The sequence below is a fragment of the Lactuca sativa genome, chromosome 4 (assembly GCF_002870075.4).
Source record: "Lactuca sativa cultivar Salinas chromosome 4, Lsat_Salinas_v11, whole genome shotgun sequence".
Classification (NCBI taxonomy): domain Eukaryota; kingdom Viridiplantae; phylum Streptophyta; class Magnoliopsida; order Asterales; family Asteraceae; genus Lactuca; species Lactuca sativa.
Window position 1 is genome coordinate 159,446,146 of NC_056626.2, and position 15,349 is coordinate 159,461,494.

General features: G+C 32.2%; 2 protein-coding genes across 3 annotated transcripts; both read left to right on the forward strand.

Annotated features, from left to right (window-relative positions):
• The first annotated feature begins 2,986 nt into the window (after window positions 1–2,986).
• Window positions 2,987–4,438, forward strand: LOC111906900 (ethylene-responsive transcription factor RAP2-12). The gene is made up of 2 exons (XM_023902687.3): window positions 2,987–3,493; window positions 3,586–4,438. The coding sequence occupies exons 1-2, from the start codon at window positions 3,235–3,237 to the stop codon at window positions 4,284–4,286; spliced, it is 960 nt and encodes a 319-aa protein (XP_023758455.1). The 5' UTR covers window positions 2,987–3,234; the 3' UTR covers window positions 4,287–4,438.
• A 121-nt stretch (window positions 4,439–4,559) lies between these two features.
• LOC111906901 (uncharacterized) lies at window positions 4,560–6,748 on the forward strand. 2 transcript variants are annotated; one of them, XM_023902688.3, is made up of 3 exons: window positions 4,560–5,042; window positions 5,128–5,217; window positions 6,434–6,748. In XM_023902688.3, the coding sequence occupies exons 1-3, from the start codon at window positions 4,560–4,562 to the stop codon at window positions 6,494–6,496; spliced, it is 636 nt and encodes a 211-aa protein (XP_023758456.1). In that variant the 3' UTR covers window positions 6,497–6,748. The 2 variants fall into 2 exon arrangements, with proteins under 2 accessions (XP_023758456.1, XP_042757134.1); XM_042901200.2 differs by lacking the exon at window positions 5,128–5,217.
• Window positions 6,749–15,349: the final 8,601 nt, after the last annotated feature.

Here is a 15,349-nt window from a genome sequence, read left to right on the forward strand (position 1 = left end):
AATGCATTAAGCTGTTTTCTCTGATTTACAAGAGCTCCAAAGCTCAGATCTGGTCCAAAATGTGATCTAGAAGGATAAAGCTTCTAAATTTATCCATTAGGACCACCCAAAAGGTCCAAAACCCAAATCTCTATGTCCCAAAAGGCTTAATAAAGTAAGAACATAACCAATAAGCACCTATTCCACAAGGTCTGAATTCCATCCTTTCTAGACGTGATTCTAGCACCTAAACTAACTTAAAAGTTGGTGCTTTATAGACATGCATGACCGATGCATGTCTTGAACCCATATTAGGTCAAAATGAGGGTTTTATGACCTAATCTCATTCATGGATCAAAAACCCAACCAAACTCTAGATCCATGGCACAAAATACACCAAATGTCCCAGAGATTCATAAAGTTGCAAACTTTATGAGATCTCATCATCTCAACAAACAACAACAAGAATTTAATGGGACAAAAATCAAGATCTAGCAACTTATCATGATAAAAATCGAGTCTTGGACACTTACAAAGGTCCAAATGAGTGCTAGGGTGAAGAATGAAGATTTGCTTGCTTGATCTATGTTTCCTTCTTCCTTCTTAGCTTCAAGGAACACCAAAACTAGCTCAATAATGGAGGAAAGTGATTAGGGTTTCTTTGGGGCTTGAGGGGACTGATGGAGGTTGAGGATGAGCAAACCCTAGCCTCCTCATTCCTTTAAATAGGGAGTAAACCCAGAAAAATAGGGTTTACATGTCAGCCTACACCACGTCGTGGCCAATACTACCACGCCGTGGTGATTCGAATAAACATGTGACCCATTTTTGCCTCGCCATGTCATGGTGGTACCTCCACCACACCGTGATAATCCCCAACATGAAAGTCTTAATTATAAGTAATGTACCTCAAGATCTGGACGTTACAATCCTCCCCCACTTAGACTTCGTACTTAAAGTCTGCTACCTCAAACAGCTCATGGTAATGCTGCCTCATCTTGTCCTCCGGCTCCCACGTGCATTCCGAACCCCTTTGGTGTTGCCACTGCACCTTCACGATATCTACAGCCCTATTTTTCAGATTCTTCATCCCCCTGTCAAGGATCGCCACCAATATCTCTATATAATTCAGGCGATCATCCACCTAAATGTCCTCCACCGAAACCACTATAGAATCATCAACCAAACACTTCTGTAGCCGAGAGACATGAAAAGTGCTATGGATCTGACTTAGCTCCTCTGGCAGATCCAAATGATATGCAATCCTGCCCACCGGGGCTAACACCCTAAAAGGACCAATATACTTGGGGTCCTAGCTTACCCTGATTCCTGAATCGAATGACACATTTCCAAGGTGACACCTTCAAGAGTCGCATATCCCCAACCTAAAACTCCAAGTCTAACAGGCGTCTATCTGCGTAGCTCTTTTTTCGGCTTTGTGCTGTCTGAAGTCTGCCACAAACCTGTTGAATCAATTATGTTGTCTTGAGTACCACCTCGGTACTCCCCATGAATCGCTGACCGACCTCACCCCAACATATCAGGGTCGTACATTTCCTATCGTAGAGCATCTCAAAAGGAGGTCGATCAATGCTGACGTGATAACTGTTGTTATACGAAAATTCCGCCAAAGAAAGATACGCATCCCAACTACCGCCAAAATCCAGAACACATACTCGTAGCATGTCCTCCAAGGTATGGATAATCTGCTCGCCCTGACCATTGGTCTATGGGTGTATAGTCGTACTGAAAAGCAGACGTGTGCCCAACTCCTCGTGGAATCTCTTCTAGAACTTAGAAGTAAAATGAACATCCCTCTCAGAGACCACGGTAAATGACACTTATGAAAACTTGGTTGTAAATAAAAGAAAAAGAAATGCAGGACACACTATATATAGTGGAGTACTAGTAACTAGTGACAAGACCGAAGTTAAATGACAAATCATCGGTGAAATGTCAATTCTTATTAAATGTCTAAATTTCATAGTCAATGTACATTTTTATAATCAAATTGACATGATAAATCCTAAGTGAAATGATAAGTCACCGGCGAAGTAACAACTATTATTACATGTTTGAGTTTCATAGTCAAAATGTATAGTTTTTTTTGTCAAATTGACAAAATCCTAGGTGAACTAACAAGTTATTGGTGAAGTTATAATTCTTATTTATTGACTATATTTCATAATCAGAGAGTACTATGATCTATCTATTCAACGATCAACTACCACACCACCTACCACTTGTCACTGCCACTAACGAAGAGTAGCACGAACAAAAGATGCAAAGAGTCCTCATGGAAAACTGAAGAATAGATATAAGATGCAAAAGAAGAGCTTACAAAGCAAACACGTAAAATAAGAACTAAGGTCTTGGAGAGAATGCAAAAGTAGTATGGGTTGAGGCAAAGAAAAAAAAAGTTTCCCTAAAGTTTCCTATATGGAAGCTTGATGATGACGATGATAATAAGTAATCTATATAGAGGTTTTTTAATTAAAAGTTACTTTTTATTTATTTATGTTATGTAATTTTATTAATGTTTTGTGATTCTTTATCGTAGCAATGAAAAATATATGTTTTACGAATATTTAATAAAATAAATAAGAACTTAACGGAAATCCACATATTTTGAAGGTTTAAATTTAAGAAAACCAAGATTTTTATATACGAAAATATACTTAAAAAATACATGCCTTCCAAAAACAAATCGAAAAAATATGATCATGTCACCTTTCCTTCATAGTCAAAACCTATATTTTTGTAGTTAACACCCACGACGTTGTTTAAAAAAAAAAGTTCGCAAAAGAAGTCATTTGCTAATGAGGACAATTATTTTTTAAAATCTGGATTTTTAGCTATTCTTTATTAAAAAAATCTAAAAATTAATTATTATTGTCATTTTCTTTATTTTTTATACATTTTCAGATATTTTCTTATCTTTTTAAACCATTTTTTCTTACATAAATAAAAAGAAAGAAAAAAAGAAAAACAAAAGACGTATCCGCATACAGGAAAGGGCACTATGGTAAACTCGTGAAACACCTCGTTCTTGCCTACTTCCTGGCTCCCTGCTACTCTCTGTTCTTTTCTCTCGAATGTATAAAACTCACCTCACCCATACTCATTTACCTCTTCAAACTCAAAACACTATCATCCTTTTAATAGCAACCCTCTTCTCCGATCAATTTTCTGTTTTAATACCGCTTTTCTCCGATCAATTTTTCGAATCAAAATCCATACCAACAATCTGCAAATATGTGTGGTGGTGCAATCCTCTCCGATATCATAGCCCCGACGGCTAATCGTTCTCGCCGGCTAACTGCCGATCTTCTTTGGAGCAACGATTTTACAAAGAGCTCTAGCAATTACTTCTCAAACCCTCCACAATCCGATGCCTTTGATATTGACGATGAGTTCGAGGCTGATTTTCAGGGATTTAAGGATCAGGTTGAAATCGATCAGGATAACAAGCCTTTTGCTTTCTCCGCCTCCAAAGATTCCGCTCCTGCTCGTGGTAATCCATGTTTCCCCGTCTATCTTTTTCTTTCTTTTATGATTTTTTTGATATGATTTTGTAATTGATTCTAGTTTTACTTGCTGATTTAGGGTCAAGATCTGTGAAATCTGATGATCAGGTTGAGAGATCTGGTTCCAGGAAAAGGAAGAACCAGTACAGAGGAATCCGTCAGCGGCCATGGGGAAAATGGGCCGCCGAGATACGTGATCCAAGGAAAGGCGTCCGTGTATGGCTTGGAACCTTTAATACCGCTGAAGAAGCTGCGAGGGCTTACGACGCCGAGGCCAGACGCATCCGTGGTGATAAAGCAAAAGTCAACTTCCCGGAGAAAGCTTCTCCGGCGAAGCCCAAATCCCGGAAACCTGTTTACAAACTTGGATCTGTGGAAGAGAAACCAGAAGCTAATCCTATGCCGGCGGCGAAACCATTTATTCCGTCGGAAACTGCCGCCTTTTACTTCAGTTCCGATCAGGGTAGCAACTCGTTTGATTGTTCCGATTTCCCATGGGGGGAGAACTGTGTAAGAACTCCCGAGATCACATCTGTGCTTTCTGAAGTCGATGAAGCTATCTTTATGGAAGATCCTAATCCAGTGAAGAAGCCGAAAACAGAGTCTGTGAATTTGGTCTCAGATTGTGAGAATACCGATGACCTGTTCTTTGAGATGCCATGGGATGCTTCTTCCGTCGACGCTTTCCTCAACGGCGATTCAACAACTCAGGATTGTGAAACCGTCATGGATCTATGGAGCTTCGACGATCTCCCTGTCATGATGAACGGAGGATTCTAATTAAAACTCCAAAAAAGTTTTCATTTCATGTGTCTGTAAATAAGGCTTTACATGTCAGTAAGATTTATGTTTTTTATTAACTAGTGTCTAATTGTGTAATCGTTTGTGTGAACTCCATTACTGTCTAATGAACATCGATTTTGAGCTTTTAATCTTCCTTCTCGAAACAGAAACCCCAAGTAAGGAATATGAGAATATACAGCATCAGAAGCAAGAAAAACCTTTAAATTTTCTTGGATCTACAACCATGTTCATTCTTCTTAGAGATGAATCATGATTATTTATCAGAAATTCTGTTTGATTTTACTTGTTATCGTTGGTTTGCTGATTTTGATTTCTGGGTTTTTTTCGTTGATCATAATCTTCATATTGAAGCCAAGAAGACCGATCTTCTCATTTGAAACGATTGACATTTATTCCTACAATTTCGATGTTCCAGATTCTTCTGATGTATTGCTTTCCACTGTTGCTTCTGTAACCTTAATTACACAAAATCCAAACAAAATCGGTATAAAGTATGATTTCTCAAAGCTACAGATACTTGATAATGGATTGGTGGCAGGGATGATTAGAATCCCGGAGTTTTATCAGCCAGCTGGAAGCCATAATTTGAGGGTTGAAATTGACATTTTATTTCGGGATCTTGATGTAACTTCAATCATGTCTGGAGTTGAAATAAATAATTTTACAATCAAAGTATTGGGTGATATTGGAGTTCATTTGCATGTTATGAAGATTGAATTGCCAAAGATCAAGGTTGGTTTTTTACTTTTTAATTTGTGAAATCGTTGGATTTGTGTTCGTTTTACAGAAATCTTGAATTTTGTTTGTGTTGTTATAGGTTGGTTTGGATTGTGATGTAGCAGTTGATGGTAGATATTTGATATCTAGGAACAAAATCTCAAGCCTGAAAGCAGTCAAGAATTATATTGTATGAAAAAAACTTATCCTTTATTATCAAGAAAATAGGGCCTTTATTATCTTAGAAATAGAGTAAAGACAATACTGAAAAATCATTTATTTATCAACATTTAGAAAAACTTTTACATTTTATCTATATATAAATAAACACTTATGTTTTAATTAACTTTCATATTAACCTAATTATCCGGGTTTTTTTAAAAGGAAATTAGCAGTTTTATGATATGATCAAGTAAACATAAGAAATAGATTATTTACTCAAACAAAAATAAATCGACATTTTTTATTTTTTCTATATCAACTTAAATATAAATACGATCAATGTCATCTTATAAAACAAGTGGTGATTTTTCTTAAAAAACAAATACTCGTATAACTCTAAAAGATAATTGAAAATATAATGATTTTTCTATATATATAAACAAAATTTAAGAGTTTTTTTGAATGCTAGTAGATAAATTGTTGTGTTTTTTTTTGCCCTTAGAAATATATTGGTAAAGATATGGGAAATAATTTCAATTTTCAAGATTTTGGTTATGTTTGGCGTATTAGCTGAAAAGGTAGCTATTAAATAAAAAGCTAGCTTATAAAAAATAAAGGATGGTAAAACTAGCTGAAAAGCTAGAAAGATATAAAATGACATTTAAAAAATGTGTTCATATTTGGAAAAATTTTAAGCAGCTTTTTAAAAAGCTAGTTTATTATAAGCTACTTTTTGGCTTGCCAAACAAAACAAATTAAAAAAACTCGAAAAATAAGCTAGTTGTGACGTGTTAAAGACAATCTTTATGGAAAAAAAAAATCATAGAATGAGATTAAATGGACTTATGGTGTGTTTGGGATTCAAATAAAGTTTATGTAAAAATGTTTATTAACATATGTGCTATCAAAATAAAATCTATACAAAAATGTTTAAGTTAGCTTATGCAATATTAAAACAGAATAAAGTGTTTTTGATTATTCTAATTATATATAAACATTTTTTATTTATTTAAGGTACAATGTTCTAGTTGATAGAATCGTGTAAAAGACATTGCATTAATATGGAATATAGAAAAAAAAAATTAAAATTATAAGTTTTATGCTAGAAAATGTAAAAGTAAGAAATCATAAAGATACAAAATGATTAAAGTACATTGTTATCCTTTAAATTTTAACATTTTCCCTTTTGTTTCCCTTTTTGATATAACAAGGATTCATAATTTTTCTAAGTTGAAATTTTGCAGGCACATTTTAATGCTAAGTCAGACGCTTTCTCCAAGAAATGTTCCATAGGATTTTACGTATAAATAATCAGCTGTGATAGCTGAACAGGTGCAAGATCAAAACAGCGTGGTTTCAAATTTCAATAAATTATTGAAGCTATTTATTAATATTTTTTCTTTTTGAATAATAGTGTCACAATTATCTTTATTTTTAATGAATTTTAAGGGAAATAAACTATATTTCGTATATATATTTAATAGTTTATACACATAACCATCATCAAAGGTGCTCAAAATATACCATAATCACATGCTATTATAGTTTTATCTTTCTCATTTTGGAATTATTTTAATGATTTTAGCCTTCCTTCAAATAATGATGCATTGGATATGGAACAAGATTTGTCATTAGAATATTAAATGTGTTTTTTGGGCGTATTAGGCAAGGTCGACTCCCTATGATGTCTAATCTCCTCAAAATTGGCATTGAATCTGGCTCTACAGGTAAAATCTGTAGCGTAGCTGTTGAAGACGAAAATCTTATATTTTTTTGTTGGTTTTTTATGACTCAGAACTTGTGGGAAGAAATGAAAAAAATAGTGGCATTGTTTAGGATCTCTTCTCCCATTTTTTTTAGTGAGTTATTGAGTTGCAAAAAACAATTTGGAGGTCCTTCTACCATTATTGAGGTTCATGAAGCTATCCATGTAGGTTTTATTTAGGTGCTTTGGTCCTTTTAGAAATGACAGAGTGTTCAACTCTACTTTCAAGACTTGCACGCCTATGGCCAAAGAGGTTTAGATTTTGGCACATCTTTAGATTAATGTAAGGAAGAAGAAAGGAAGAGAGCTAACTTTTTGACAATTTCAATTAACTTTTTTGTGTGTTTTGTTTTGTTTTGTTTGTAATATCGCTTCTATCTAGCTTTTTTTTTATGCAACTTCGCCCTTGTTAAAAAGAAGAAGGATTGTTAGGTTAAGAGAATCAATGTGATATACCATGCATTAATTGAGATTTGAGGTATTAGCACTATTGCATATTCCACACCGGTATAAGATATGTTATAAAAATTGCCGTTCTAGAAAAACGGACATCAAAAAAATAATTTAAGTAGAAAAATTAAAATAAAATATTTATGGTTTTTATTGAATATTTTTTTTGTTTGAAAAATGTAAATATAGGGCCTCTCATTGAAGATAGCAATAACTAAATCTCATGAGAAAAATGAAAAAGTTTGTTGTAACTACATTGCTATAATAGAAATATATCAAAATAAGAGGCTATACTAAACATATGATTGGAAGTTTGTTGTAACTACAATGACGCAAAAAGTTTCTTGTGTTGCCTTTGTAAGACCTTCCACATCGGTCTTTTCAAAGTTTCTTTGCAATGAGGCTTATCAAAAAGTTAATACCACTTGTATTTGGTATTTCAATATGTGAAAGTCTTATATATTAATATTTTAATCAATCATATGGGTGTTCTATATGGGTGCTCTACACGAAATATAGGTTATAACTTTTGTAATTAGTATAATAAATTTTCAACCATTCATAATATATTAATTTATTTTTAATTAAATAATCACATTTAATATCAACATGACATTTGAAATGGCTTGCAAGCACACCAACAATGAGGATGCTCTAACTTTTCTTGGATTAAAAGGTTATGGGCTTATGAGAAGTATTGCCACTCACTTTCATATTACTTATAAAAATCAAAATCCAACTAGAAACATTTATTATTAACTTCTGTAATTATTGAGAAAATTATTAATCTAACCAAAAATGCTAATGAATTTTTACTTAATAGTAAAAAATTAGCCATTAGCCATAAAATAATAGACGAAAGTAAGTGACATATGGTTTGCGCAATGAGCTACAATTTGGCGCTTTCAGAAGTAAATGACCTACGGTTTAGGGCATTTGGGCTATGGTTTTGTAGGCCATTTTTGGGTGTTAGAAGCTAGCAAAACGCTATCAAATGGTGGCTCCTAACAACAATCAAAATTTTCTCCTAAACCTCGTTTTTTTATTTGTTTTATATCGTTTATCTTTATAATCCAATAGTATTTGGTATAGTTTTTTGGCAAAAAAACCCTGGAACCATAGATGGAGATGTCACCCACAGTGTAAAAGTGTAAAAGTTGTGTAAAAGCTTTTAATACACAAAATGTGCATTAGCAAGTTGTACAACGTAAATGGCATACCCTCATCTGCCGTTTTCGGACATATTTTGGTTTTTTAGTTATCTTCAACTCTGTTTTCAAATACGTGGCAAAGGATGTTTCTGAGGTTTGTAATTTAAGTTTGATTTATTGAATTTGGATTTTTTTTTCTTCTACTTCTTACTCGATTTGTTTTTATAGGGAGCTCAACTACATGCTATCTGCATTGAATCTAAAGGTAAAAGGGGTACGTGGTGAGTATTTTTGTGATAGCAATTTGGTGAAAGTTGAAACCATCATCCAAAGCTACGGATCCTGATTTGTTAAAGGAGTTGTGGGAGTTTAGTTTGACTTTGACTAGCTCCACGTTATTTGTATGAAATTCTTACAAAGATAATTGACCAAAATTTTAATTCAACCTTTATTACTCAAAGAGTCAAAGTTGAACCAAATAGAAAACTAGGTTATAACCCGTATAAACCACGGTTCGCAAAGTAAAATAACATCCAAATTATAAAAATTAGTAATCATTATTAATAGATTTGCAATCATCAAGTTTTTTACAAAATTTAATAGGTTAACTGTAACTATATCATCTTTATTTTAAATTAATATGATCATGCTGTTGATGGAGGAAATATAGAAAAAAAGTCTTCTCACCGGTCCCTAACAATAAAAAAAAAGTTTATTAGCAAACATGAAATAAACTGAAAATCAAATTCATAAAACCCTTCGATCACAATTCATGTAATCGTGTAACAATTAATATGTTAAAGTTATCATAGTTTAATTTTCTATTCTGCTAAATCTCCCCAAATACGATTTAACAATTTCCTTCCATAAATGTAAATTGAGATTATATCTTCCAAAAAGAACCAAACGAATTGTAACACTTTAGCTTAGGAAGAATAAGTGACGCACTTACAATAATAGAAGCTAATAAACTCACATCGTTTAGATGCCTTTATAGTTAGATTAACGAAGGCTAAGAGAATTCCCATCAAATAAGGTTAGAGGTGGACCTATAAAAGTTCCATTAAATAAATAATTGTCCCCTTTTGGTTTGGATTGTGGATGAAAAAATTGTCCACCTTAAAATCAACAACCAAAGATAATTAATAGCCCTCAAACAAAAGTATAACAAAAACAACCCACACAACCAAGTGAAAAAGCTATAATATAGTGAGGGCAACATTTCTATAAAATTTACAAAATAATAACTCATTTACAATTTGATCAGATAAATCAAACAAAAGTATAGAAATTAGATTTAACCAACCTTTAAATTATATGTGAAGCTAGACTAATACTATTGTTTAATTTAAATTATTAATAATTTATTGATTTTATATATATTTGAATTTGTATTATTATTTTTAACATTTTTCAAATAAACAGGTTCCCTTTTCCAGTTGATAGAAGGGTAAATGGCCATTTACTTTAATACATATGATTGATTCATTTTTTTTAATCATTTATCTTTTTAGTACCTTATTTGTACATGACATAGTAAGAAAAGAAACATGCCCTTGGTTATAGTGCTTAAAAATGTTAACCGATTAGATTAGACAAATAAGTTTTAGTTGGTAGTTAGGTAGCACCTATATTCAATAAACAAAACCATATCAGGTGGTGGAAAACCAAAAAAAATGCAAAGTGCATTGCCTTTTCATGCCCAAAATAATATCAGGCGACTGGAAACCCAAAAAAATAAAGTACATTGCCCTATTATGCAAAAAACCAAAATGAATGGAAACATAGAAAAATCATTTAAACCTGAGTATTTTTTCAACATCATATTGTTTTTAGCATCTTGCATTCCCTCAATACCACTGTTTGAAAGGTTAGTGAGTTTAGACAATTTTTTAGCATCAAAATCTTTATAGCATTAATTTTTCAACATGTATGCAATGTTTTTTCAAGTGATGGCTATAATTCTATACTTTTAAAGCGACAACAAAAGACTTTTTACAGCATCCTACATTGTCTTGTTGCCACTGTTGAAAATTACGATGATTTTGTCTTTTTTTTTCTTTGACAATTTTGCCTTGTTGTTTCTCATGAGGGCATTTAAGTAATTCAACAGATGAAAAATTAATTCCATGATATAGAAAGAACTCCACATTTTGCTCATGTCCTTTTTTTCATGTGCTAATGAGTCGAAACAACAAAAAATCCAGTTAGTTATAGCAATGTTCTTTTTATTCAAATCACTAAAAAGCTAAAAAGAAAAGAGTTTTGTTTAGTACAAGGGTGTAATAGAAAATAATGAAATTATGATGCTTTACCTTGTTTGCTGCCATGTCACATATGGAAGTTTTGCATCTAGTTATGTTTTTCATAACCATTAAAAAATAAGGCATAATTTAACAATATTAACGACAAAGGAAACATGTTTAACTCTAAAAAAAACATCACCATAAGCAAAATCTGCATAACTTTCAAACAAAAAAGAACTTACAGATGTGAGGAGAAGTATTATTAGAACGACTGATCCACCTGTCATCCTCGTGGGAAAAATACATTAATTATTTCAAGCATAGCTACATATATCCAATACAAATTCAGAAAAGAATCTATGTAAATATTTCAAAAGAGTACCTTTAGAAAAAGTGTGATTATCTCTATGAAACTTGTAGAAACAATGTTGAGCAAACATAAAGTAGAACTGCACTGCAAATTCATGTAGACATTTTATCAAATGGTTGTTGTGCACATTAAAATCTATTAAACCAAGTTAATCGATTACATGAGTGGTGGTGGTTATAGATAGTATTGAGAATATTCTGCCAAACGATGGAGAACATGGTGAGTGGTGGTGGTTATAGATAGTATTGACATTGACGGAAGATAACCAAATCAGCCGTAGTTAAACTCAAAATCAAAACCCACATATTTCAAATACCGTCGAGTGGAGAGAAAGAAACCTGAGAGAATTAGGATTAAATACAATACATCAAACAAACTCTACAAATTAAAAGTGTTCATATATTCACATAGTTGTTATCAAATTACAAAAAGAAATGTTAAATTAGTTCCTGATTTCTAGGGTATTCAACTAAAGAAGGCACAATTTAAATTTAAAAATTCATTGATATCACTAATTAAATGGCTGATTTTTCGGGTTCAACATGGAAAGTGGTATAATTTTTATGTGATTTTGAAATTTAAAATTGATTTGGATATGGATTGACGAACTGAAGGAACGTGTACACGTACATAGGCGGGAAAGTTTTTAGTGTATTGCCTCTTGTATTGCCACGTGGCAGATTTGTAGTCTAAGAGTTTGACAAGTGGATTCTAGGAGAGGTTTTTATTAGGATTAGAGATTAGAGATATCAACACTTTTGTAATTAAATTATTTCGAAAAAAATTAAATTCCCTCCACATAAGGAACAGATGGTGGCGAATCCAAAACATTTTTCCTGTTAGGGGGCACTTGCGATCATATACAAATAAATGGTTATAACTTATAAAGTTGTATGGCAACTCAAGTCTCGTCATTATTAATCATTATTATGTGATATTAATCATTATTATGTGGTGTGATATTTGGGTTGATTTGGTACTTTAAACAAAATAATATTTGAATGTCAAAAACAAAACAGAAGTTGGAAAGACCAAATAGTAGATGGGTTATGACAGCTATGGTTTTGTTTATAACCCCATGTGTTGTTCATCTCCCATCCAAACTGAATTGAGAGGAAACCATAGGTTGTGTTTTTACCTAGGGGTTTGTCCCAAAAAATGATTTTTTTAATAGTATAAGGTAAAACGTTATGTGAGTGGCAAATAATAGGCGTGTTTGCATCAATTACAATTTCGCTGATAATTTTTTGACTAATGACTAATTTTTGGTTATTATATTTTTTTCTATTACGTTATAACCCATGAAAACGACGGTTGGTATATTTAAAATTTTTATATAGATAAAAAAATAGTAAATGTCAAATAAATAAACCAAGATATTATCGATTGTAAGTAATTATGAATTAATTTGTTAAGCAAAATAAACATAATAATGTTATTAGGATATGATTTTGTATTTTTAAAATTTGAATTGAATTTGATTTGTTACAAAAAATAGAAAATAATAAAAATCATACAAAAATGTCACGTGTCAAAGAAACATTCTAAAAAACTGACACTCGTTATTTTTAGATTTCATTTATTAGAAGAGATAGATTTATATTCCTATATATATGTGAAATGATGACAAATGTCATATTTTGATACAATTAATAATATTTTAAAAAACTTGTCATCATTTTAATAAGAGGATATTTAAGTGAAAAATTATTAGGTATTTTGGCTAGATTAATAATTTTCCATTTTTTATTTAACTTTGGGGTTTTACCTTTTTTTACCCTCTATTGTAGATCTACATTTATAGATACAAGTGTTACTATGATAATTGATAAAAAGATCTCTCTCCCAAAGTGATTATCCACCTAATACGCTCAAAAGATCCCCAACTAATTGATATCTTTTGTTTAGCCCTACATCAATTTGTTCGTTCTCTTCTTTGTTTAATCATTACCTTGGAGAATATATATTAAAAATTAATTTACTCTCTCCGTTCCAAATTAATTGTCCACTTTTGACTTTTGAAGTTTTTTTTTTTTTTTTTTTTTTCAATTTGACCTTAAATATTTTTATTTGTGTTATATATTATTTGATAAAATTTATAACAATGAAAAGACATTTAAACTACAACTCATTCATATATTTTGTATCAAGTATTATCTATCCAAAAGGAAAATATTTAATGTCAAAATTGAAGAATAAAGACTTAAAAAGTCAAATGTGGACAATTAATTTGGGACGGAGGTAGTATATATCACAATTCGATAATTTGGCATGCACTTCATCCTTTTGATGAAATGTATGAACCAAATAGTTCAAATACGATTGAGTGCTCATTGTTGTTTTTCTTGATTGATAGAGGATGGGAATTGTATGCTTACTTATCTCTTTTAGGCAATATATGAGATTAGTTGCTTATGTAAGTAACCCTTCGAAAAAATGTTGTGAGCTTTTCGACCTTTCCCTTTTGTGGGTAATATTTCTCATCTGTCCCAAGAAATTGCATCTTTAGTGGTGCCCATAACATGTTTGTTAAATTGCCGAAGTGAGCTTCATGTTGTGTTGATACCTTGTGTGGGCTACCAGATGCCAATACATATACATATACAGGTTGTAAAAACAAATAAGTAATGGTCAAAATATATGATATACAAAACTATACAAAATTTCAAATATACCTTTCATTTATTCATAACTATTGATGAATAATGGATTCTTGTAGCACACTTAACCTGTAGAATCAATGTTTAACTGAAAGTATTGTGTTTTGCTAGTTGAGAATGGCCGGTATGGTAAGATTCAATACTAGTAACATGCTAATAGATTCTTAAATGCTAACAACCATAACAATAGCTTTTTGGGATAACTAGACATTATCGTTTCAACAATGTAGCAGTTTTTTAAGACATAGACAACAAACCTCCAAAATCAGTATCTCAATTTGATGCTGCCATTAAGCTAAAAAAGGCAACTGAACCATTTGGGATTGTTTGATTCAAGATAGATTATGCTAATTAACAATCTTTCGATTACACCCCCTTGACATTAAAGTATATAGAAAAGATAGGAAAACATTAAATCAATTAGAAACTAAGGGTGTTATGAAACCAATTCATTATGCTAGAGGGAGTCGTTCAGTATTGAGCTCGGTACAACCTATGTGGCCTCAACGCATATCGCGTGTTGGCCTCGACAACAACTGCTCGTCAACCTAACTGGACATTCCCCCATAAAGTATCTCTTCCATCTATTTCCTTTGACCCCTTTTGACCAACCAATCATAAATGCTATATAATTATTTATTTATTTATTTTTCAATTCAAAACCTCTACAAATCACACCCTCTAAATGACAAGAAAATTAAGTGGTTTTGCAAAAATATGAGGCGGTGCCTACTTGGCAGCAAAAGATGTGTCATAAGAGTGACATTACTCTCTCTAGCTATAATGTACCATTCAGAGAAGGGGAAGTAATGTTTCATTATTGGGTTGAACTCTTGGTTTGCTACTAATAATAATAAGTATTGATCTTAAATATTAATGGCTAAAATGCAAATAATAGCAATATATACTTCCATTTTGTGGACACTCTCTCAACATCATCTTCTGTTGCAGATCTTCTTCTCTTGTTTTTTGGTCTGCCAATTGGGACATATACATTTTTTCCCACATGAACTTCCCATTAATAGGTTCAACTTTAAAGACATACATTACTTTCCAAGTCTTCAGCCAATATGTAGGGTGAACTCATGTCTCAAGTATCCCAATATCTTCATTGTTAAGCCCCATATCCCATATTGCTACAATGACGTGCTTACAAGTCATGCATGTTAGTTCCCACCTATTACATGAATAAGTTTGATGTCCCATATCAACCGCATACTGATCCATGCCTTGACCTGTAACGTGGTACTTCCCATTCCCACAGAACATTGCCTACACTCTTCTACTTCAATTTTTATTTTTTTCATGGGTCTTGGTGGCTGTAGGAGTTAATGGGCCACTAGCTTTGTCAATTGCCTTTTGGACAACGACAGGTTTCCTCATGATTAATTAGCTTATCATGACCCTTAACTAGCTTGCTATTCAAAATCTCACACATATTATTCAATAAAGCATCATAGTGTGCCCTTCCTGGTTAATTAAAGTAGAGCATTGTATTAGACACTATTAATTAAATCA